The 25,992-nt window shown below is 44.6% G+C and overlaps 1 protein-coding gene across 1 annotated transcript in view; it reads left to right on the top strand.

Annotated features, from left to right (window-relative positions):
- Positions 1–1,540: 1,540 nt before the first annotated feature.
- LOC103594438 (kalirin-like) overlaps positions 1,541–25,992 on the top strand; it is a gene marked incomplete at its 5' end in the record, with an annotated part of 35,603 nt that continues 11,151 nt past the window's right edge. Inside the window, 8 exons of the mRNA XM_008577648.1 lie at positions 1,541–1,794; positions 5,221–5,344; positions 6,466–6,525; positions 20,433–20,460; positions 20,969–21,140; positions 22,955–23,076; positions 23,760–23,891; positions 25,496–25,660. Coding sequence (XP_008575870.1) covers positions 1,541–1,794; positions 5,221–5,344; positions 6,466–6,525; positions 20,433–20,460; positions 20,969–21,140; positions 22,955–23,076; positions 23,760–23,891; positions 25,496–25,660 — 1,057 coding nt within the window. The remainder of the gene's footprint in view (positions 1,795–5,220; positions 5,345–6,465; positions 6,526–20,432; positions 20,461–20,968; positions 21,141–22,954; positions 23,077–23,759; positions 23,892–25,495; positions 25,661–25,992) is intronic.

Below are 25,992 nucleotides of genomic sequence, written 5' to 3'. Positions count from 1 at the left end.
AGTGAACAGATATGATGTGGGGGAGGAACGGGGGGGGGGACAAGGAATGGGTAAAGGGTCATGAAAATTAACTACAATGTATACTGAGAAGTTAAATAAATAGGTGAATTGTAAAAAAATAAAAATAAAAGAGAAGGATTAAAACTTGGATAGTAACGGCCGGCCCGGTGGCGCACTGCTACAGTGTGCCGCTTGGGAGCGCGGCAACGCTCCCGCTGAGGGTTCGGATCCCACATACAGACCGGCCGCTCACTGGCTGAGCGAGGTGCGGGCGCAACACCGAGGGTTGCGATCCCGTTGCCGGTCCCGGTCCGGTACGGGCGCAACACTGAGGGTTGCGATCCGTTGCCGGTCACGAAAAAAGACAAAAAGGAAAAAAAAAAAAAACTTGGATAGTAACTATTAAAAAAAAGGTTTGTACTATTTTTTCATGAACTTTTTGAAGTATGCTCTTATTTCATCATGTCACCTGGAAATGATTTTCTTCCTTAAAAACCCCTGTCCTTGTAAATAAGTTGAAGTCACTTTGGCATCTTGTCAAACATATTGAAGAATTTCTAGCTCTCTCTGTGCTCTGTGAGGCAGCCAGGCCTCCTTGGGAGTTATAGGTCTGTCAAGAAGCAGCTGCCCTGGGCCGGCCCGGTGGCGCACTGCTACAGTGCGCCGCTTGGGAGCGCGGCGGCGCTCCCGCCGAGGGTTCGGATCCCACATACAGACTGGTTCCCGCTCACTGGCTGAGCGAGGTGCGGACGCAACACCGAGGGTTGCGATCCCGTTGTCGGTCCCGGTCTGGTACAGGCGCGACACTGAGGGTTGCGATCCGTTGTCGGACACGAAAAAAAAAGGAAAAAAAAAAAAAGAAGCAGCTGCCCTGGTGTAGACACACATGTAAAGGTCACTAGGCAGCATCTCTCCAGTTAATTAGTGTGGGTAGTTGGGGAGGGATGAGGGGACTACAGGAATTCTCTTCCCACACAGAGTTGGGTCAGGCTAGGTCATGGCCTTGCCTTTCAATTAGGCAGAGATGTCATTCTTACTCCTTTCTCAAGGAGAGTCAAAATGTTGAGTAAGACCAACGCTTTTTCAAAAGGAAAAAAATATATCAAAGGATCTGTGTTCTTTCTATTGGAGGATTGTGACCCCTGACCTGACCTTTGCCCTGACCTCATTCTGTCCAGGTGCTTATGTATGTATCCCTGTGCCAGTGTCAGGTTCTTCCTTCCACTAGTAAGAGGATGCTGGCAAGATGGTGCCTGCTAGGACAGGGCTTCCAGGTCAAAGGTGTGTTTATACCTTTACCTGGGCTGGAGCAGTATCTCTACCTCTTCACCCTTGATTATAATACTGTATGAAACACTGCTATAAAAAAAGACTTTCAGAGCATGTTTATGAATATGATACCATTACTCAAGAAAGTGTTCTGCCTGCTATTTACCCTGCTTGTGAGAGATTTGCCCTTTAACGAGGCAGTAGGGTGCAGAGCAAGCCTGTGAATCAGCCTTCTTGTGTTTGTGTCCCCCTCACCCTTGTCCCCTAACAGAACGACCTGGGAGGCTGCAATGGGACCTCCTCCATGGCTGTGATCAAAGATTACTATGCACTGAAGGAGAATGAAATCTGTGTGAGCCAAGGTGAGGTGGTCCAGGTCCTTGCCGTCAACCAGCAGAACATGTGCCTGGTGTTCCAGCCTGCCAGCGACCATTCCCCCGCAGCTGAGGGCTGGGTCCCGGGCAGTATTCTGGCGCCCCTCACCAAAGCCACAGCAGCAGCAGAAAATAGTGACGGGAGCATCAAGTAAGTGCCTCGTTGGCTTCCCCGGGAGAGGAGTATGTGGATTAAAAAAATTCAAAAGCAAACAAAAGAACACAAACATGCAAACACATGTAGGGAATTATTGCTGCTTATTCTCGACAGTGCCACTGGAACCAATGTTCAAGTGCTGGAACCACACGCAGCATGGGGCACCCAGGCTGGATTGTTCCGGTTTTTTTGTTGGTGGTGGTTGCAGTGGTTTTTCTTTCCTTTTCATTTATATTTTTTGCTCATTTTTTCCCTCTTTTTATTTCCCCCACTTGTTAAGAAAAGAACCCTACTGAAACCCTAGGTGACAAAAGGCACGCCTTCCGTTGCTACATTTGACCCACCACAGGACTCACTGGACTGGACTTCTATTTATATTGTATTAAGTTACTGATTTATATATATTTTTTGATTGACACCAAAAAATTACCTTAGCACAAATGCCATACCTGTGTAGGTCAGAGGCCTGCTGCTTCTCCCAAGGAGAGAGGGAACTTTTTGGTTGTCTGTGGCAATTCGTCTGTACAGATTGTAACAGTTTTTTGGTTTTTGTTTTTTTTTTTTTAATTTCTGCCCTCCCCTGTCACTTTAATATATGTTCATGGTAATTTGTAAGATATTTCTTTTCCTTATTTTGGTTGCGAAGACCCTTCCAAACACATTCCTGTATAAAGTATTTTGCACTATTTAAAGAAACCCATATGGATGAAGTCAGGTTGTGCAATATAATGGAGAGTCACAATGTTCATCATTGTACCTGTAATGTAACTAATAATTTTAAATGTACCATTTTAAATATGTAAAATAAATTTTCACCATGAGCATGTTTTAATGAAGCTAAAGACTAGTTGACCCTTTTTCCCCCATTTCACTATTCTTGGACTTTTAAATGTGCAAACGATTCTTCTTCCCCCACCCCGCCTTCCTTTTCTGTATTTTAGGAGTTGGTTGAATGCACTGGCAGCTTTTTCCTACACAAAACATACCTTTGTTGCTAAAGCTCCGACCCTAGCCTTCCCTTCTACACTGTAGCCCCTATTCGTTTCCTCTAACCTCTGGGTGAGGAATGATGCAGATTAGACGCCGTCCAGTGGGTTCCCCGCGACTGGGCACCCCTGAGGCCCTGCCGTGCATTATTGACTAGAGCAGCAGGCAGCGCCTGGCTTCCGTCCCCTTCTGCTTTCTGTGCCGCGTGGCTGTCCGTGGGAGGGCATGAGGGGCTCCCACGATATCTGAGCGGCAGCACCAGCAGAACTGCGGTGCTTTGGTCCTCTCTCGAGGTTGGTGCTTTGTTTTTGGTACTTTTTAGGAAGCCTGGGGAATAAAGGCCCTCAAAGCACTGAAGTTCTTAATCAAGGGCCTTGCAGAGCTAACTCGTAATGATTCATACTCTTATTATCCAGGCACCAAGCACTGCTTCCTCTCCACATTTGGGTCTGTTGGTCACTTATTCTTACCTTCCCTGGGAGAGAAGGGAGGAGGGGTGACAGGCTGGGCAAAAGAGAACAGATTGAAATGCAAAGTGGTCATTGTGGTTCCTTGTCAGCCGCTCTTGCACAAGGGTTGGTGGGGGTGGAGGAGAGCAAGTGACCAATAGTGGCTGTATTTATCAGTGAAGGACATTCACCATACCCTCCCCTTGGCCCTCTATGACCACAGGGGTCAGAATTGGTTGTGGTGCCTACAGCAGAAACGTCACTGGAACTCTGTGTCCACATCGGTCCCCAGGTTTGTGGCCAAGAGATGGAAGCTCCCCAAACCATGATAATGAGTTCTTCTGGGAAGAAGATGAAATTGAGCCTGTCCTGCCACTTGTACTACTGAGCCTTCCTTCTGAACATTATTTTTAACATTTCTACTTTCTCATCAAGCATACTGAATAGTACAGAGGGTTGTAATAAACATAGGCACACACATCTGCACACACGCACACATACCCTCTGTGCTGTCTGCCCTGGGAGTTTTTTCAGCAGTGACCTCCTTGACTCAAGATGTTCTCAGAAGAAGCCAGGGCATGTATCTGGGGGTAAAGATATGAGATAAAAGTCTGAAGATCACAAGGTGTATCATCTAAGGTTAACTTCCATGACAGCTCTCCTTTAGATGCAACAGTTGGAGCAAGGTGCTGGTGTGACGGCATCCTAGAGAGCCTGCCCAGTCAGGAGGTTCAAGACAAGGTCTGGCCTTTTGAAGGAGGCCACTCTCCCAAAAGATTCAAGAACATGACTCCAAATGCTTTTTTCTACCTTGAAGATTCATTGTTGAGCCTGTGTGTTAGGTGATAAGTATTTTGGGAACAACTTCCTTAGGATATCCTAAAAATCCTGACGTGTGGAGTGTCGTGGAGGAGATGCTATATATTTTGGAGCATCTTCCTCCTTCCTAAATCTCATATGCCTCTCTTCCCTAATAAAGGCCCTTTTCATGGAGCCTTGTCTGTACAGGCCTACACTTGACAAGCAGACACTGAAGGGAAGCCAGTCTCCAGCCTCACTTATTCCAGACGATGACTGGAACTTCATCCAAACCCTGTGACACATCCGAAGTTGAGGATGCCTGCTCAGGGTCACTGATGCTGTTCGTGACTTCTTTTGGTGTCTTTGTCTTTGAGTCCCAATATATGCGGAACTCAAGAGCTCTGCTCTGGGATTCTCTTTATGGGTCTGTGAAGAAGTAGCTGCCAAACCCCTTGTGGGAATAAAGAAGTCAGGATGGAATGGAAGCCATTGCCTCTCTCACCCCCCGGGGAGCACGTATTGGTCTTGTTCCAACAGGGCCAACCCTAGCACCTTCGTAGTGCCTGACAGAGCACTATATTCACAAACACTGGCTGGTGTAGAAGACATAGACCGAGAAACCCTTTGCGCTAAAATATCCAGGTAAAGAGTGTTTGTTGAGTCAAACGCCCCAGAAAATCCTGTCCTACAGTGTTTGGGAGTGGCTGTGCCCAAACACAGATAATGAGGTGGGAACCTCAAAATCATCCCTTAGAGTCTTTATATCTGCTCCTGAGAAAGTGCCAGAGGCTTAGGAACTACAGAATATACTTCCTTTGCCTTACATTGTGCCCTTCACCCCCGTTTCTCCCCCGTCCACCATGCCCTTCACCAGGGAAATTCCCCAGTCCTGTAAGGCATCATCAATATGATTTTATAAACCTCCACACTCATATTTTCTTCAAATGCTGCACATCAACTTTGCACATCTGTCAGGAGGGGTCAGAGTTCGTCCTCGCTCACGTCCAGTTGGAGGTGAGGTCAGCCTCCAGCCACCACGGGAGCTGGTGCGCAGGTTTGGGGCCTCTGAAGCCAGGGCTTGACTGGACCACCTCACTGCTGACTACCCGAGGGTAGTGAGCCCGCCCACACCTCACTCTGCCCTGACCTGCCATTTTGATTGGTGCATTTTTTGGTACAACAGGAAGTCATGTTCATGGCATACTCTACGCATGAGAAAGCGGGCAGAAGTGGAGAACACGGGTAAAAATGAAGCCACAGGGCCTCGTAAACCCAAGGATATTCTGGGCAACAAAGTCTCTGTTAAAGTGAGTAAGGTATTCCAGAGCTGTGTCCCCCACCTCTCATCTACTCCCACCCTGCAGCATTCTCACAAGGCAATGTGGGTGGATGGGGATTTTTTTTTCCCAGTGCAGGGACCAGAGGGGAAGTAGTTTAGCAGGATTTTGCATGCAAGATCAATTTATTTTTTATTTTTTATTTCTCCTGGCAACTTCAATTCAAGTAAGTACCTCTTTTTTTTTTCTTTTATACCTTTCTCTTTATACTGTGCAGATATTTTACAGCAAAATTATCTGCAGTATCCTCTTAGAAATGCAAGATGCTTGATTCATATTAAATTTCTCAGAGCTGCCCATTTAGTATCCTGGGTTTTGAGAATACATGCAGGTTAAAGGGATTAGGGGTGCCCTGTGAAGGACTGGGGAACTTAAGGGCACTGTGTCCTTGGTAAAGTTTCATTTCTTTTCCCCAGAGTTCAGACAACATCAACTTTAGGCCATGTTACTTGCCTCTCTCTATGCACAGGCATGGTAGGGAGGCACATTGGTGAAGCCCAAGTTATATCTTTATAATAATCCATCTATTGCTTTGAACTCACTGATTCTAAGCTTGGCAGACACTTGTTTTTTCCCTTCTTGAAACAATATCATCTGCTTTCTTTAAGTTGGGCTCTCTGAAAAAGACCTGCCTCTGGACAGTGGAAATAAGGCACTAATTATTTAATTTTGTTATAATGTATGATTATCTACCTGGCACTTTGGTTTCCTTCCTGAGCAAAGTAAGAACAACTGAAACCCTTGCTAATGTCCTTCTTGGGGAAAAGAAATTGTCCTCCCTCCTTCACCCTCATCTGGGAAGTCCAGCCTCACAGAAGACAGCAGTCTGATTCTGCAGCGCTCATGCTTCATTCGGTTGCTTTGTCGCTGTTTCCCATGAGATAAGCAGTGTACACGTCCCAGCCCACTCTCCCTGAACACAGCATGCTGCTGCCCGTGGTGATTTGCACCCCTGCCTAGAAGCACCTGGTTTTTTCTCTGCCCAATTTCCCATTGCCCGTGCTTCCCTGAAGTTCTCCTGTCTCTCTCACAAGAGCTACCGTGTTCTAACTGTGTTCTCTTTCTTCCCCTTCCTCATGCTGCCAATCAAGGAGACGAACAGTTCCGAGGAGTCAGAATGTGATGATCTTGACCCTAATACTAGCATGGAGGTAGAAGCAGCTATTGTTGTCCTGTTTCCTACAATGATTGCCTTTTTAAATGTGTTCTGTAACAGTGACCTCGCTAAAGCAACCAGCCATTCAAGGATAAATTGGGATATTAGAGCATCCCTGGCTGTCCCATCCCAACTAAAGGAAAACAAACAAAACAACTTAATTCAGCTCAATTTTGGTAGAAAATTCTACGTAGGTATGTTTTTAAAAACAAAAACTTGTAGTTCTCTTGAATGCTTGCTTAATGTTTTCTTCTTTGGGAGCCATTTGGTTTTATGTAAAAAAAAAAAATCCAACTTCATTATTTGAAACTTGGAACACGTTTTTTCATGGAAAACAGCACTATTAATAGTGGTGGTTCCCAGCTAAAAGACAAGAATCCGTTTAGTGCATGGTTTCTCCCTCTTTTGTCTTCCCTTCCTTCCTTTTTCCTCTTTTTCTTTCTCCCCTTATGCTCTTCATATTCTTCTTCTACTGGGATCTATTCTTCCCTAAATGCTCCAACAAAATCATGCATTAAGTATGGTTTTGTGGGTGACCTGGCACCTAGTGAGATGGGACTGGAGCAACTCCAGAGCACACCTTGCCCAGTCCCCAGTGCTCATGGGCAGTGGCTGTTCCCACCGTGTGCAGGAAAAGCCCTGGGGACAGCCTTCCTCCCATAGCTTTGGCAGAGGCCTCTCTAGAGATGGTGAGACTGAAACAGTGCACAGGAGACCTTTCTCACACTCCAGGTCTGCAGGCATGTGGGAGTGGAACCAGCATCTCTACCAATAAGAACATCCAATCCACTTCCAGCTCCTTCTTGTCTACTGGGTTCTAGAAACATGACTCCTACATGGTTTGCCACCGAGCAACAACCATCATAAATTTAAAAACCCTTGAGAATTGGAGCAAACACAGAGCTGGCTTTCCTTGCCACTCCATCTTTCAGAATAAATTGTAATATTTTTTTCCAAATCTGTGCCTCTGTCCCAGTAACAGATAAATATTTAGAAATTTCCTCTAAGTGCAAAATAGAGACTATTTAAAAAAAAACAAAAAACATTTTTATTTGTATAAGCCCTAAACTTTTCACTTAACTAGATGGACTTTTATTATTCTTATTCTAATTTGACCTAATCCCAAAGCAGTTCTCCACCATATTATGACAACTACCACAAAACCCGAGAGAGACTATGAGGCCTAACAAGTCAGCTGTGGAAGGAGCCAGCTGAGTTGAATTGGGCCAGAGGCAAGTGGTTGAAAACAGGAGTTCTGCCAGGATAAAATAGTCCCCTGTGGAGGTGGGTCTGCCACAGAGCTAAATCTGGCAGGTGTGGGTCAATACAGTACTCCACTGTGGGAGGAAGTGGATATGGCATTTGTAGCATAAATGTATCTTAGAAAATGAGGAAGCCAGAGAAAATTTCTGGCTCTGCTTTCCTTGCATTTCATAGGATAGGCACCTGCTCCCGTGGAGCCCACACCTGTCAGCTTGTAGATGCCTGTTGGCACTTGTATCTCCAGGCCTAAGTGTTGCTGGCATGTACTGAAGATGTCAGCTGCAAGTAGAGGAAGGCCAGACAGAGGTAGGGGGAAAACCATGTTTCTGTGTTCCAGAAGACAATTTGGGACCTTGTCCAGCTCTCATGGACATGGGGGAGAAGAATGACTTTCCCACTCTCTAAAGTAAGAGGTGGGCATAAAGGGATATAGGACCAGTGACCAGCCAAGCAACACACACTGAGAAATTTAACTGATGTAATCAGATGCTCCATTCTGCGTTTAGATAAGAAAAAGCACGCATGCATGCCCATACACACCACACACATCTTAGCCCTGCCTTGTGAGCACATTGTTAAGGTTCTTATTCATCCAAGGCTTGTAGTCCGTGGGCTAAGTGAGATGGGTCCCCAGGAGATGCGGTGGGGTATGTAAGCAAAGACATTAGAATGTTCTTGCTGAACAGAGGAAAGCCAAAAATTGTGTTGATGTATGTCCAAAAAGTTTTCAAGTACAGTAGTTGAGGCACAAGGTCTCCTTTAGGCAGAAATTTCAATTAACTGGAACCCTGAAGTGGGTATGTAGTTGGAAGTAGCAAATATTCTGGTTAATCCAAGGTTCTGTAGTAAGGGTGTATGCAGCCCTTGTATATTCCATGTGGCCAATTCTAAGCTTCAGTGAGCTCTTATGAATGTGTTGCTAGCTTGAATGAACTCTGAGTCCATGTACAGAGGCACTGCTCGTTTAGTATTTCCAGACACAAATAACAAATATGATACAGGAAGTCAACCTGTTCAACATGAGTTGAGGATTTTCTCAAGGGATATATAAGTAGAACTTTACTGCCACGTACATTGCACAGGAAGAAACCGGCCGGGAGTGCACACTGAAGAGAGCTAGAGCTTAAAGACCCAACTTGAAACACAGGTGGCCGGCCACCTCTTGAAGGCCTCCCGCTGATAAATTGATCCTTTGGGGCATTGTTCCCAGATCCAGCGTGGCCCCCAAACGTACCCTTGTCTTCTGAACTTGAAGCTGCAGTAGGTGTTGCCTCTTTGGGAGTGTGTCCTGGGCTCTTAGTGAGCTGAGCTGCAACTCCCCTGGCCTGTGAGGGAGCCTCTGTTCCTGGAACCTGGAACCCAGCTGACGTCTGGCACCATGGCCTGTGTGTCTGCTCTGTGCAAGGTCTCCAGATGTTAAGCCCTGCCCTGCTGATCACCCTTGACCTGAGGCCGGCATGTCCATTCCAGTCCTAGCTGTCATCTCCTGCCTCCATGGGGTGGTGGTACCAAAATATTCTCTCCTCTTTCTCAACTGGTGGACTGAAGGATTCCTTTAAGGGCACGTTCCTGGGGTTTTTATTTACACGCTGCTTGCTACCCTCAGGGCTGGCATATGTGCCACTATTTGGGGGAGAGTTACAGGTACATCCTTGAATGCTGATTTAGAGGGAAACAAAGCACCTTGAATCCTAGGAATCTGATTTACAAAGCTTTCCAAAAACACTCAATTAGGTAAAGGGAGGTCACTCTGCTCTAATGTTTACATCCTCTTCCTTCCCCAGCTTGTGAATATTCTCAAGTACAGCCCCCACTCCCCACTCCTGCTACCACCAGCCACACCCCTAGCTACTGCAAGATTGGCTCTTAGTCTATGCAGTCCCCTTGTGGCCTAGCCTCCTGCCGATCTGCAACCAAACCCCATGGAGAACTGTTCTAAGACGGACAAGTGTCTGTCCGGGGTCCAGCTTACTTCTTTACTCTGCACTCATAAACTTTGGGAGTGGGAATGAAAGGGGTCATTATATGTAAGAGAAATATTTTCCACATGGAAAAAGAGCCAAAGCAAGCGGAAAATCAAACACTAGGGTGCCTTGGGAACAAGTTAATATTAACTCATTTTTTCCAGGACAGCTTAGACTGCTGATTGCCTTTTACCATGGTGGTAGGCTGGGAACCACATGCCCACCTGCTGGCTTCCTCAGTCCCACCCATGCCCCACCCAGGGTATGTGCTGGCACTCAGGCTGGAGCCAGGTCTTTAGTGTCCGGGGTCAGCATCTGCCCTCTTTTAGCCAATGCCCATCTCTAAGAAGCATGGATACTTCCTGGGCTCTACTGGATTTCCCTCAGGACCCAGGCTGGGCAGGTCCCCATATCCATACCACCTCTGAGATGTCATCTAAGGACTGTGTCAGTGCTTGCATTTCTGCACCTGCCCCCCAGCCCCAGTATTGCCACCTGCCTAGTTCACACAAGGGAGTCGAAAGGCCTAAACCAGCCTCCCAGACTGGGGCCTTTGTCTCCAAGGATAAGGATTCTCAGCCCAGCATTTATATCAAGCCCAATTAATTACATGCATTTTAATCTTTTAAAAGCCCAATACCACTTTCAGCAGAGAAGGTCAGTCCATCAGAGTAAGAGGTTATCATGACTCCAGAAAGACTAGATCTCCGCTCCAGCCGTCAACACACTGCTGGCCTCATCCACAGCACAGACTAAGTATAAACGTTGCCCTTGGTCGTACCCAGCTCAGGGAGTTAAGAACAGGGTTGGCATCTTGTGGAAGAGGGTTCCGGAAGGTGAAAGAGAAACAGCACCTGGAAAGTTGAAGCTAATTTTGGAGGAAATTTCCAATCGGGGTAAGAATCATAGACTTTCAGAGTCAATAGAATGTTGGAAATCTTTAGTTAGCCCCATCCCTTCATTTATTTTTTAATTTGGTATTGTAGTAAAGTATACATAACATAAAATTTACCATTTTAACCATTTTTAAGCGTGTGATTCAGCAGCATTAAGTACCTTCGCAGTGTTGTGCAACTGTCATCACTGTCCATTTCCAGAATGTTTTCGTCATTCCAAACAGGAACTCTGTACCTACTAAACAATAACTCCCTCTTCTCCTCCCTTCCCCCAGCCCCTTCACTATTGAAAGAGGAAACTGAGGCACAGGAAGTTGTGCTTTTCTGTTTGAAAACTAGGCGGTACCCTGAGGCAGTTTCTGGTTTTCCCTGGTCATTGTTCCCCCACCTACACCATCCTGTGGCTGCTTGGAGCACCCCGTGTCCAAGTTGGTTTTAATCTAAAACACAGATCCCAGCAGACAAGAAGACCTATCTTCTAGTGCCAGTTTTTCTGTGTGAATGTGTTATTCAATTTTCCAGCTCAACAAAGAGGAATATAAATCCTGCCCATCCTGGCTTTCCAAGACTGAAGTATAATTTAAACAAAAATCACACAAAGCCTGTAGTATCCGATGGAAAGAATACTGGAACAGGAGTCAGAAAACCTGGAGTCTGGTCCAGATGCTGTCAGCTGTGTGACATTCACCAGTTAGCCTCTCTGAGCCTCAGGTTTCCTCAGTGCAAGGCTGCACAGCTCCAAGTGCACAGGGGGTTATATGGCAATGTGTAACCCTTTGAGCACCATGCAGATCTAAGCTATGGCATCAAAGGACTTTGCTCACAAGCATTTCTGACTGAAAACAATGAGACCTGGCAGAAAAGGAAGTTGAAGATTCTGTACCTTGCCCTGAAGCTTGCTTTCAGGGGGGTGTGGCAGGAATGCCTGAGCAGATGTCTTCCCAAGACCCAATTGGAGTGTCCATTCCAGCTCTGAGAAGGGTTTGAGTGGCAAGAGCTGACACTTCTTTCTTTCCCCAAACTCACAATTTTCTGGCCGCAGTTCTCACATCTTCAAAGAGCCAGCCTGCTGCTCCCACCTCAGCTGCTCTGGCCTCCATGTCCCAGATTCAGAGCTTCAGAATAACCTGGCCAGAGAGATTGAAGAAAACGTTTACGCTCCTTGTCAGATGATCGACCTCCTGGTATCGTCAGTTTGTTTCCACCGACGCCTGTTTCTGCATTTTATAGAAAGAATTTTTTTTATGAAAAGACCTCTTTGGAAGAAAAGAAAGTGAAGTGCTGCATTCCTCTTGTTTCATTTTTACAAAATATTTTCTTTGTAATCTATCTGATGGGTTTGACTTGGAGACGCTTCCTGCCTAGCTTTGTTCTGACTCTCATGCAGACTCATCTATATTCCACCACTAAGAGAAGGGAGCTCAGCTTGCTGGAGCTGGTGTTCTCTCTCCTGAGAGAATTTTAAGATCTTCCAATGCATACTCACATCTATTATGCTTTTTGTTCTTTACAACCACCCTGTGAAGTAAGTAGGGTGGAGTTTCTCATGCTCCAGGGGGAAACAGGTTCAGGGAGGTCAGGTCAGACAGCCAGTATAAGTAGGTCTTGATTGTAGTGCTTCGAGAGGCCGAACTTGGCATGTGGAGGAGCTCTGCTCACTAAGGCTCAGGCCCTCTCTTATTGCACATCTGATTTATAGGAGGAGAATTTCTTCCTCAACAACTTTTTAAATCCCTTGACTGTTGGAGTAATTGCTTGGCCTCACCCACACCCTTTCCCAATGACTCAGGAACCCAGCCGTAGCAGCCAAGAAAGGAAGTCCAATTACATGAGTTGAAAATGTCTGAACTGGTTTCCCAGGCCAACTCAGTCACTCGGCACACCCTCAGTCATGCGTGTCCTGAGGCACCTTCACCCTAGTCTGCAGGCCTAGCCCATTTCATTTTTCTTGTACACTAATGAGATTAGGAGGTGCCATGGACCCAAGAGAAATTGCTCTAAGAACCTGCTACTGGAAGAGCAAAGGTCAATCCCATGCTGTCAAGGTTCACCTGTAGGCTCATTCAATGTGAGTTAGTTATTTCCATTTAACACAATTTGATTAACAGAAGGCATTACAGTGAGTACTATGAAGGGCCAAGGAATCACATAAGATTAGGTCCTTGCTTAAGAAACATACAGTGGAGGGAGGCAGGCTTGATTAAATGTCTGTGTTACATAGCAGACTTTAAAACTTGCTCTAGAGCTGGCCAGTTAGCTTAGTTGATTAGAGCACAGCCTTATAACACCAAGGTCATGGGTTTAGATCCCCATAGCAACCGCCAAAAAAAAGTTGCTCTAATAGTCATGGAGAGAGACTGGTTAATTCTGCCTGGAGCCATCCATTCATTCATTCAGTGGATATTTATGCACCCACTCAGGGCTCACAATATTGGGCTCACAATAATAGTAGCTAGTACTTAGTAGTCTTTCCTAGGTAACAGGCTCTGTGCTGAGTCCTTCCCTCCCGACAGCATCATGACATAAGTACTCTTCTCATTATTCCTATTTTACAGATGAGAAAACAAGCACAGAGAGGTTGAGTAACTTCCCCAAGCCTGTGTATTCCTAGGCAGCCTGTCCCCCAGCAAGTCTTATGAGTGTGGTCATTGACTTCACATGATGGCAGTATATGGGTCGATGGACTGATATAAACCACCTTAGAGAAGGGTAAAGAGTGAGTAAAGAGCATGAACAAAGGCCCTGAGGTGTGAAGGCTCTTAGCACATTTTAAGAAGGTGTGTGTTCTGCATACCTGGGGCATAGGTATGTGGGAAGAGCTGTAGGAGATAAAGCCTGGTAGATGGGTTGAGACCAGACTGCAAAGTCCTGGAGCAACTTGCTAGGAAGCCAGGACTTGATCTGTGGACAGCTAGGAGCAGGAGGAGGTTTTTAAGCACAGTCATAGGATTCATTCTGTGCTTTAGGAAGATAACTGGCACCTTTGTAAACAATGGTGAGGCAGGCAGACCTGTTGGAAATTGAAAAATACCTGAGGGGCAGACAGGAAAAAGAGCTAGTGAAAGGCTGAGGAGGAGCAGGGAAGAAGTAGAAATGAAAGCAGCTGAGTACAGACAGGAGGCCAGGGAACGGGTGTCACTTGTGGACTCCAAAGGAGCGTAAATCAACCTTCCACTCCCACACGCCCTCAGAGCAAATTTCAACCTGTTGTGGCTCCAAAGACTGGGAGGTTGTGTCACCCAGTGAAAGAAGTTTGGAGGGTTGAGTATAATCAGGGCCAAATGTTTAAGGGATGAGACTCCAAAACACTCAGCCATAAAAACTTTATCCAAAGTCAAGATCTTGGCTGCCAGGTTGGAAATGTGATTTATAAAAAAGCATTTGTAACACCACCACTGCCCCGTCCTCCGCCCCTAACCCAGGCCCTTCCTAACTGACTTGTAGGCTTCCAGGAACACCTGGAGACCAACGCTTGCACAGTGATGAACCTCCTTTTTGTTCCTTTCCCATCAACTGCACTGTGAGACAGGTGACAGATTTTTTTCATGATTCTGTTAAAAGTCATATTTTCATCCTTTTTATTTTCGAGGACACACTAAATGTTTTTTACCAAAATACCAAGGGTTAGGGGAGAGGGATTTGGACTATAAATATGCATAAAACAATTAATGTGCTTGACACATGGACATATATAGAGACCTGTACCCAATAATTAATGGTTATACATTCTTCTCAAAAACACATGGAGCTTTTTACAAAAATTGATCATGTACTAATCATGAAGCCAATCTCAACAAAAACCAAGGAATCAATATGTAGACCAAGTTCTCCAGCCACAATGCAGTTAAGTTAGAAATCAGTAAAAAAGATAATTTTTAAAATCTCATATTTGGAAAAAACATTTTCATTATAACTGGGTCAAAGAAAAAATCATAGTTGAAGAAAAAATACTTAGAACTGAATGATAATGAAAATACTGGGTGAGTAAGGAACCAGTTCGAAGAGACAATTCTACTGCTGAGATTATGTTGCATTGACATTTTTTATTGAAGCTTGTTTTATGTTCATTTAGAAGTGAGCAAAGGTAGGAATATTTTCTGAATGATAATGAAAATACTGGGTGAGTAAGGAACCAGTTCGAAGAGACAATTCTACTGCTGTCTGAGATTATGTTGCATTGACATTTTTTATTGAAGCTTGTTTTATGTTCATTTAGAAGTGAGCAAAGGTAGGAATATTTTTTAAAAATTTTAAAAATCATGCCTGGTTTGGCCAGACTGAAAACATGAAGGGCTATACCTCCAAACCAGAAATCATACCTAAATTTTTAGAAATTATTTTTCTTATGTCTGTTCATTTTATTGCCAATTTTCATCATCTATAATACCTTTCCTTCCTGCTCTGATTCACATGAAACAAGCATAAAGGAAACAGAAAGAAGAGGCGGGGTATAGAAATTTTGGTTCATTCAAGGTAGCTCTGAGTTTAGGACAATTGATTTGAGTTTCTTTTGACCATTTTTATTCCTTCAGAATTCTCAGGTATGCAGTTTTGAACTATGTTTTGTGACTGGTGATGAAGGGTTTGTAAAAAAATTAGGTAGGGGGATTTTTCTGCTGGATTCAGTGGACACCTGGTTTTTGAGACCAAATTTCATCCTGTTAAGTCACAGTCAGTCTTGACTGGTGATGAAGGGTTTGTAAAAAAATTAGGTAGGGGGATTTTTCTGCTGGATTCAGTGAACACCTGGTTTTTGAGACCAAATTTCATCCTGTTAAGTCACAGTCAGTCTTGGCAAGAAAAATGGACTCAAGATTTCCTCAAAGCTCAGCATATGTTATTCAGTGCTGGTTGGTTTTACCTGTAACTCTTTCCTCTCACCTCACTGACCTTCCATTTTGAAGAAAAATCAAGAAAACAATTGGATTTCTCTCCAGAAAGAAGAAACTTAAGTTGCTGATGGACCACATTGTGCTGGTTCTTGTGTCTGGGAGGAAGCACTGCCACCTGCCGCCCTCTGCTGTTCAAATAAAGCCAGATTCCTAAGTAGCTCTTCCCCACACTGTCTTTCCCAGCCTTGTCCTCTTGGGCTTTGCCTGGCATCCTCCAGAGAGAGAACATGGGTGTTTAATGTGAACAGTGTCATCTTTTCCTCCGCTACCACTTCTATTTCAGATTCCAGTTCTCTCCTCCTGCCCATCTGTTTCTAAAGAAGGAAAACATTAGGTTTCAAGAAACATGCAGCTTATGATTAACCCCTCAGGTCCCAGGCCCACACCTCAGTGTGTTAGTGCACACACTAACAATGATCACTAGACAAGGTGGTCAGGAGACCTAAATCCTAGTCTACTGATTGAGGGGCCTCAGTTAATTTGACTCAACAAATATTTGATCTTCTGCTGTGTTCTAGATGCTATGTTAAACGCCATGACTGAAAGTACATAAAACATGAGAAAGGGTAACTATCTTCAAAAGGCTCACAAGCCTGGTAGGGCAAATACAATGTGGGTAAGACGTTATGATACATGGCAGGTCATGATCAGAGCTAGAGATACCGGCCCCTAGAAGAGTGCCAGGGAGGAAGATCACTATTGACTAAATCTCAGACATTGACTGATGAGGTTCCTGAGCAAATCACACTCCCAATTAATGGAAATGAGAGGACACTCCAAGTTCATGGCGAGATATTTTCTCAGCTCCCCTCCCCCAAGTTAGGGTCCCACCACTGTAAGTTTTCATTGATTTGACAATGGAGCCTTAGCATTGTGCTAGGCTCAGAGGTAATAGTAGTGAACAAAACAACATGGTCCTTGTGCTCCTGGGCCTTGTAGTCCATAGGGAGCCACAGACAAATCCAGAGGTGATTAGGCTACTGTGTGAGAAGGGAGTCAAGACTGTCTTCCAGTTCACACTCTGATTTGCTTCAAAACAGAGGGAAAATGAGGGAGGAATCTTCTATGGGCATGACCCAGAGTCAAAGTTAGAAAAAACATTAGCGTGGATCTTGCCCAGGCTCTTGTCCTTGCTGGAGGAACTTAAAGAGGAGGATTGAGTAGAAGTGGGATGGGAAGAAAGGTGCGGCACAAAGCTAAGCCGGTAGGCCTTTGACATCGATGACAAGGTTTCACAATGCTCTTCCCAAACCTCTCCCACTGCGCCGAATGCTAGATGGAAAGAGCACTGGGCAAAAACTCACGTGCTCTCGGATGCGGTCCTCAGTCGCTCTACGATCTCGCACTTCACTTCCCTGTCTCATCTAGGAGATGGGGATCAATAACACTTGCTCTGGACGTCCTCCAGGGTTTTGGAGGAGCAAATGAAGGAGTTTGTGAATAGTGTATGCCAGATGTATAATGGTACACAAATCGGTGATGTTATTACCATTATCAGCAACACCTTGTGCCTAACTGGGCTCTCCTCACCTGGGCCAGCCAACAGGCAGAGGAACCAAGACTGGTGACTTCCACAAGTCCCTTCCAGAGGGAGTACCCGCAATTAATCCTTATTGGCAACATTTCTTGCCAATGTTTCTGCTAGTCTACACCCAAATTAGGAATATTTGCTTTTTAAATAGGGTGTGTGTTTAATAATATACTTAACACAGTTGGGGTTATGTGATGAGAAAGAGGAAATATGGCAAGATGTCCTTTCAGCTCTTACAAAAATACTGCCACTGTGCAGGTTTAGGAAGCCCCACTTAAAATTATATAACATCTGAACCTGCTGCTTCTGTGTCTTCCATTTGTCATTTGTCTCCTCTGTGAGACTCCTGGCTTGGACCAAGTGTCTTGCTCCCTTGTGGATTCCCATCATGATGGAAAATACAGGCCACGAACAAAGCTGGCAGCATTTCCAAATTGTCTCTATCCTAGGGTCCTTCTGATTGAGTGGGGGTGGGGTGGTGGGGAGAGGGGAGTGCTCCATGTTTGTTGAAGGCTGGTCATTAACATCTCTCAGACACTGCATCAAATGCAAATGTCATTTCATTCCATCTTCCCCACTAGGTTGTTGGCCCACTGAGGCTGGTGAGCATGTCTGCCTCCCTCCTGGCCTAGTCACCACCACCTGACCAAGGGTCAGCTCAGTAACTCTTCATCAAATAAATTGAGTTCTTACATCAGATAACCCTTCCAGGTGGGCATTATTATCTCTAATTCACAGATAAAATTAAGGCAGTTGCTTAAAAGGGTTGTCCAAGGCAAAAGAGTATGTCTGGCCTAGGGTCTGGACACTGTGTGCTCCATCTGCTGCCACGGTTTGCACTCTCTTCTGTCCAGCCTGCTGCTGAGAACCTCCCCTCTCCAAGGCTATGGATTATATTGTTTTTAATCATTTTTCAAAAAGTTTGCATTCTGTGTTTGCAAACAGGTTGTAGTCAAGTATTATTAGTCATATACCAAGAACTAATTATTTCATAGACCTTTTGATCCTAGTTTGAGACGAACTAGTCCTAAATTCTTGGGAGAACTGAAATGAGGTCAAAGGTCAAATATGTATTCACCAACATGTATTAAATGCCCATTAAGCAGCAGACCTTGGGCTACAAAAGTGAAATGTGCTGACTGCAGAATATTTGGAAACCCATCCTTAATCCCACCACCCTGAGATAACCACTGTTACTGTTTAGAAAACATTCTCAGCCTCATTTTCTTTTTACTGTCAAGTGACTGATTTGGATGTCATTCTCCCTGCCTTACCTGGGCCTGCATGATAAATGTATGGCTTCCCCAGCACCCCCTACAGGTGATGCAGTTCTGCTTACCGTGTCTACTAACTGCTCACTGTCTACTAACCCTCCCCTACCATGGCCCAGAACCTTTTCACATAAAGCAGTCTCTTAGGTGTGAGAAAAGCAGTAGCTTTTACCAAATGCCCGCATGCATCCCCCATCCCACCCCAGAAAAGCCCCAGAGACAAGAAGTTTGTTTTTCTGAGCTCAGTACCCTTGGATAGAGGGGAACTTTCGCAGCGTTCCTCAAACCAGGTTACAGGTAATTCACCTCAGAGGGATTTCAAAAATTCTGATGCCCAGACCCCACTTCACACCAGAATCTCTAGGCATGAGGCCCGGGAATTGTCCCTTTTGTGTCTGGGTTATTAAGAACCACTGATTTAAAGGAAAGCTGAGCAGTGGTGTGAGTGGCCTTTTGAGACTAGCAGAGGGCACTTCAGTGGCCAGAATCGGGACACTCAGCCCAGAACTTGGCACTGCAATGGTTTTCTGCAGCCCACTTTGTGAAAAACACGGGTGGTGTAAACAGGCAGTTGGTTTGCAAAGAGGAACCCAAAGAAGGAAATAGCATCTTTGTTCCAAAGGGCTCATGTGGATCCCTCTGCAAGGGAAAACACACAGAAGCCATGCATGTTCATATAAGACATAGGTAACAGGGAGATAAATGTGAAGGCCCCAGGTGGGCTATTTCATAAGGCACATGAGTTTTCTGGCTTCATTATGAGGGAAAGAAGAACTCTGCAAAATAAACTGAGATAAATCTCTTTAATAATAGGCTGCTCAGCAGAAGGAAGATGATTAGAATTAGCTGATCGTTATTTAAATAGGTACTGAGTACTTATTTGTCAAGCATTGTGCTATGCACTTGACATAACTTGATTTCATTTAATCTTGGTGATAGCACTTTGCACTAGGTATTATTTATCCCCACTTTATAATGGAGGCAATTGATGCTAATCAATTTGAAGTAATTAGCATAAAATCACATTAAATAAAACAGGTGACCTCAGCCTCTCTGACTCCAAAGCCCATGCTGTTTTCACCACGCGAGGTCTTATGACCTGGACTTGAGTGATCAGAGGTAACACAAAGTGACCGCCCTCTCAAGAAGGGGTAACTTTCCAGAATGGCCAGTTGGCTAGGACATTTTCCCTTCTGCAAAAGATCCAGGATGTGACTGGGACAAGTCACTTAGTCAGCCTAAGTCCTCATTTTTTACCCATGCAGCAAAAAGGGCTAGAACGGTTAGGTCAGCAGTTTCCAAGTTGTCCTATGAAGGCCCAGGCTACAGGAGGTCATGCTGGGGACAGGATGGACATACTGGACTTCTCTTGTTCCCCTTCAACTGGGGAAGCTCTGCATTTAGCCACTTGAAGAGAAGCTTTCCCTGCTTGGGGTGGAGGAAGTAGAGGGAGAACATCTGGAAGGAAACCACTGGGTTAGTTCATTTCAGTGACCCTCCAGTTTGATAAGTCTCAGGTCCTCTGTTTTTGAAAATTTATGGACTTCTCTTGTTCCCCTTCAACTGGGGAAGCTCTGCATTTAGCCACTTGAAGAGAAGCTTCCCCTGCTTGGGGTGGAGGAAGTAGAGGGAGAACATCTGGAAGGAAACGACTGGGTTAGTTCATTTCAGTGACCCTCCAGTTTGATAAGTCTCAGGTCCTCTGTTTTTGAAAATTTACGACAGTAGGAAGAATTAGTGTCATAGCATTGTTTAGGAAGTACTGAATGGGAGGAGAGTGGGGTTTTATACATGGGAAGGGAAAGAGAGCAGCCAAGGAGAGAGAGGACAGAAAGACCAGCTACAGGGGCCATACACCACCAGGAGAGAAAGTAAACAACTAGATTAGACAGGAAAGTAAACCAAGTGCCCTTTGTTGTTGAGCATTTTATTACTGTGCAGTGATATATCCCAACAAAGAGAGGTTGGGCTCCAGGCCTCATCTCCCTAAATTGTGCTTTCTTTTTACTCAACAGGGTAAAAGTCTCTTGTTCTGTTTTAGTAGTTTAGAATTCAAACAATTTTCTGTTTCTTTGTGTTTTTCAGATCTTAAATCCAAATTTCATCCAAGAAGGTGAGTTAAAAAGCGACAGAATTGGGAATGTGGGGATTGGCTAAATAAATTATGGTAAATCTAGCATTAAGATACAGCCTTTAGACAATAGTGATATAGTTCTCTACTTATGGATAAGGAAAGATGTTTGTACGATAAACTGTCAGGTGAAAAGACTACAGCTTGCAATGTATACAAGTATAATGGGATTCAATTTTGGTCAGAAGATGTGTGTTTATATAAAGTCTGAAAGGAAACATACCAGAATGTTCACAGTAGTTGTCTCTGGATCATGACACCACGGAGCTTTTGCTTCTTCTTGTTTACTATTTCATAGTTTTTCTACAATAAACATTTATTACTTTTAAATACTTTTAAAGGGACACAGATGACACAACAGTGTTGTGCTGAGGATTATTTGAATCTTTACACAATGTGGGTGGGAAATGAGAGTGTTGTGTTTAAAAAAATGGCTGTTTTATTCCAAGTTTGTTCTGAATGACGTGAATGCATGTCGGTTTGATCACAGTGGCCCCAGAATTCCTTGTGCCCTTAGTGGATGTGACCTGCTTGCTTGGGGACACAGTGATACTGCAGTGCAAAGCCTGTGGGCGGCCAAAGCCCATCATCACCTGGAAGGGTCCAGACCAGAATATCCTCGACACTGACAACAGCTCAGCCACATACACTGTCTCCTCCTGGTAAGCTGATTGCCCCAACATCAGCACCACTGGGGTGCTGCTTCTCTTCTGGTTGCTAGTCTCTCCAAGAGAATAGCTGCCCTGGCACCTATTCTGGATCAAACACTTAGCCTTGATTAGGAGACAGATTGAGTCAAAAACCACAGGTGGGGGCCGGCCCGGTGGCGCACTGGAGAGTGCGCCGCTTGGGAGCACGGTGGCGCTCCCGCCGAGGGTTCGGATCCCATGTGGAGACTGGTTCCCGCTCACTGGCTGAGCGTGGTGCGGGCGCAACACCGAGGGTTGCGATCCCGTTGCCGGTCCCCGGTACGGGTGCAACACCGAGGGTTGCGATCCCATTACCGGTCAGTAAAAAAGACAAAAAGAAAAAAAAAAAACCCACAGGTGGCTCAGTCTCACAGGACAGCTCTCAGAGCTGTGAGCTTTAGGTTCAATGCAGCCAGCTGCTCAGCCTGGTGAATGAACCCTGGGTCAGCACCACACACTTCACACGTCACTCAGCACCATGTAGAAATACCTGGAACCAATAAGAACAGTTTGTAAAGACTGCGTTCTGGACCCTCATTAAACAAGTAAAGAAAAACATAAACCTTTATATCCCAGGTCAAGCATGAGCTGTAGTTTGGAAGGGCTTTTAGAGTCACTGCCTTATACTCACCCTATTAGATGATCTTTCCCTAAGGCTCCCCAGGCTCATCTCTATGTCAGAAGAGGTAGAGCAAAACTGTGGTCCTCAAATCTGCACATCCTGGTGTATGTTTGTGCCCTTCAGGATGCTGTGAAACAGTGAAATATTTAATTCTTTACCTAAGAACAAAAAAAAAAGACTCGTTCCAAAATGTGCAATAGAACATTAAGCTGTAAGCATGCTTCCACACGAGAAGGCCGTGAAACAGAACTTGGTTCTTGGCTGACTGCCTCACAGTCATTCTGTTAACATATATTGCTACTAATTATGAGCTTTATTGTGTGCTTCTGCTTATGGTGGACAAGAGGTAGCAAGCCCTAAATGCTTAAGAAACGCTTATGGAAGAAACACCTAGAATCAAGACATTTTCAACCATTGACTTAATTTGTGTGCATGTGAAATGGAAAAAGACCACTATTCCCTGGTATTCCCAGCAGAGACTCCCTGGCCAGGTCATAAAATATCTGTGGGCCCGAGGAGCTTAGTGCGAGAGTCAGTGCTTGGTGAGGATCATTAGGAGCAACAGAACATGTCATGACCACTGGAGAGGGAGTGGGGCTGACTGTGACTTCTGTACTTAACCCTTTCAGAGCCCTTAGTATGTCTCTGGTACAACTGGGGAAGTTATTTAGGTGGAGGAATTTACCCTCTCTTAACTCACTTACTTACTTTGAGAATCCCATATGTAGAATTTGAAATATGTGAACGTTTTCATTCTTTAGTCTTTCCATTTTCTTGTACCGTTCATTATTGATCTGTGAGACAAGATATTTTAGGACAAAATTGCTAGTGGTAATAATACTAATAGGAATGCGGACCAGTACTTGTATAAGACTGTGCATATTTCAAAACATATTCTAATTCTTATCTCATTTTATTCCTTATTCTATCCCTTGTTTATAAAAAAAAACTTGAGAGATAGGTAGGGCTAGAAATCATTCCCCATTATAAGGAGATGGGGACATAGAGAGGCAAGGTGATCACTCAAGGTGTGTAGGTAGGTAATAGAACAGGGACTAGACTTTGGGCCTCAACTCAGCACAACATGTGCCAACCCTATGGGGTTTTACCCACCAGTCAGTTGTCTCATTACTGGATCTGAGGGATATCCTTTTAATGTCTCTAGTGATTCCGGGGAAATCACCCTGAAGATCTGCAATCTGATGCCCCAAGACAGTGGGATTTATACCTGTATAGCAACAAATGACCATGGGACCACATCAACATCTGCTACAGTTAAAGTGCAAGGTACAGTTTCTTTGTTAGTCAAACTTTTTATAATACATCTTCTAAATATTTACTTTTTAAATTGTTATAAAACATACACAACACAAAATGTGCCATCTTAACCATTTTTAACTGTACGGTTCAGTGGCATTTAAGCACATTCACATTTCGTGCTACCACCATCCATTCACAGAACTCCTTCATCTTCCCGAACTGAAACTCCATCCACACCCACTAAACAGTAACTCCCCGCTCCCCCCTTCCCACAGCCCCTGGCCACCACCATTCTACTTTCTGTGTCTATGAATTTGTGTTAGTCAAACATTTTAAGTGAACATTACAAGGGTTCCCTGAGACCTGGGGAAGAAAAAATCCATTGTGAAAATTTCAAAATCAAGTTCTAGCAAATGGGAAGAGAGCAAATCTTTGCTTCGAGCTCTCTGTAGCCTTCCATAAACCTTCTGCATAGTTCTCTGACCAAACTTTATCTCCAGTGTGCAGTATTTAGCCTAAGGAAGAACTTCAGATAGCAAGAGTTGTCTCCCAGTCTCTCTTGGTCCTAACGAAATATATGCCACTTGACAGAGGTCATAGAAAACATTTGAGACACAGGTTAGGTGATGTCTCCTAGATGACATTCCACATTGGTAGAAAATGCCAAGGTCTGTAGAAGTAGCACTTGATCCTGATTTCTGTCTCCATAGGTGTTCCAGCAGCCCCGAACCGCCCCATTGCCCAGGAGAGAAGCTGCACCTCCGTAATTCTCCGCTGGCTGCCCCCGTCCAGCACGGGCAACTGCACTATTTCTGGTTACACTGTGGAGTACAGAGAGGAAGGTGCGCCATCTCCTCCTGCTCTTCTTTTTCTGTCTTCTCTTCCTCTCAGGGAGATCCTTCAGAGTTATAAACCTGTTATCCTCCTCGTCTTTCAGAAGCTGTTCCATCTTGTGTCTTTCAACTCAGCACAGGGGCCTGAGTGCAAGACTACAGCCACCTTCTGATCTTAAACATCAAGCAGCTGTTTTTGCTAAGATGATGTAAACCTCCCTGACATGTATATGACCTAGGGCAGGTTTCAAAGTGCCTTTCTGCACGTTTCCCTATTTAACATGCTCAATCACTGAGGATGATCAGGCCCATTTTACAAATGAGGAAGCTAAGGTTCCTCATTAGTGGTTCTCCCACTAGAACCCTGCTCTCTAGTTTGCTAATTTGTGATCTTTCTCCCAGAGTAATAACTGGGGTAGTATGATCAGAGCTCTATCCCCCGGCCCCTAGATAAAATTGACAGTCTCATAGGTGTGTGTATATTTTTTAATTGTGTAGTTTAAAATTCTGCAATTTAAACTTTTAAAATTTGTTACATTTACATGCTACAGTGCATGTATTTTTTTCAGCAGTTAGAAACGGCTGAGCCTGTCTACTAGTTATCAAGAATTAGTTAAAATAAGAAGCTGCCAGATAGCTCTAATTGTTAATAACACATCTCTGAACCACATTATGAATCACACAATTGAATTAAAAGCAACTACATGACCCCCCCAAACCAAAATCATCCATTTTACTCTACTTTCCATTACTCGTTTTATTTTAACTCTTCTTCTCTTTTATCAAACAGGCCCCCTGCAGTTATAAAACTGTTTATTTCTGCATCTTTCTTAAGCCATCCGCTCTTGTGTTTCCCAGGTCAGCACAATGAACATTTCACAAAGTTCATACTTACTTTAGCATTATTCAGTCGTACTTCATCTTATTGACTAAGTACTCTTGGGTACATTGTTTAATATTTCTGAGGCTCGGTTTCTTCATCTGTAAAGTAAAGTTAATGCTCCCTACCTCGTGTGGTTTCTGTGGACTTAAGTGAGAAAGTTAAATGAGAGAACTATGTTGAAGACACTTTCCACAGTAATTTACACGGTACTCAGTACTGTACGTGTTAATTTCCATTTTGTTTCAATTTCCAAATGCATATTTTCTCTCATTGTTTAACTTATAATATAGTCTTCCAGCCTTATTACAAATGTATCACATGATCCTCTGTAAATTCTGTATTATCTATGTCTTTTCACTCTCACATTTACACATTTGAGAATAAACAGAATCTTTAGGCCAACTTCTTATGCACTCTTCACCATTTATTCAGTCATTTATGAAATCGAACCCAAACCTGCCACTGTTGGCCCACAGGCTTTCAGAGCCTAGCACAGTGACCACAATTGTCCCTTGAATTGAATGTGTCAATTTTCCTTACTTTGCTGAAAGTCTTTGAAACAATGTTGCTTTGGCTTCTTCTCTTTCCCTCTCCTCGGAAACTGCACCAGGTTCCCAGGTCTGGCAGCAGTCGATAGCTTCCACCTTGGACACTTATCTCGTCATCGAAGACCTTAGTCCTGGGTGTCCTTATCAGTTCAGAGTCAGCGCCAGTAATGAAACTGCACCAGGTTCCCAGGTCTGGCAGCAGTCGATAGCTTCCACCTTGGACACTTATCTGGTCATCGAAGACCTTAGTCCTGGGTGTCCTTATCAGTTCAGAGTCAGCGCCAGTAATCCCTGGGGAATCAGCCTTCCCAGCGAGCCATCAGAGTTCGTGCGACTTCCGGAATACGGTGAGTCCCAGCCAGGACCAGGACCCCGGCAGTGGAGGTCAGGCATCTGGCCAGCACTGGCTGCTCCTTGACAGGTCAGGCCACCATGCAAGAGGTGCCTGGAGCTGCTTGCAGCTTCAGTCAATCAACATTTTAGAGGCCTGGAGATGTGTCCATAAAGTGTGACTCCAAGTATCTTGGAGCAAATGTTAGGTCTGCCACTCATGCTAACCCTGGGCCTGCCAAGTTTCCTAGGGGACCAGGTGTGTCTCCAGGAACACAGAGGTACAAGCAGGAGGCAGGAGTCACATGGATGCCATCCACCCCTCTTCTGAGACAAAATACAAAGCCTC

The sequence above is a fragment of the Galeopterus variegatus genome, unplaced genomic scaffold, assembly GCF_000696425.1.
Source record: "Galeopterus variegatus unplaced genomic scaffold, G_variegatus-3.0.2 Scaffold1555, whole genome shotgun sequence".
Taxonomy (NCBI): domain Eukaryota; kingdom Metazoa; phylum Chordata; class Mammalia; order Dermoptera; family Cynocephalidae; genus Galeopterus; species Galeopterus variegatus.
This window is presented reverse-complemented; position numbering and strand designations above follow the sequence as displayed.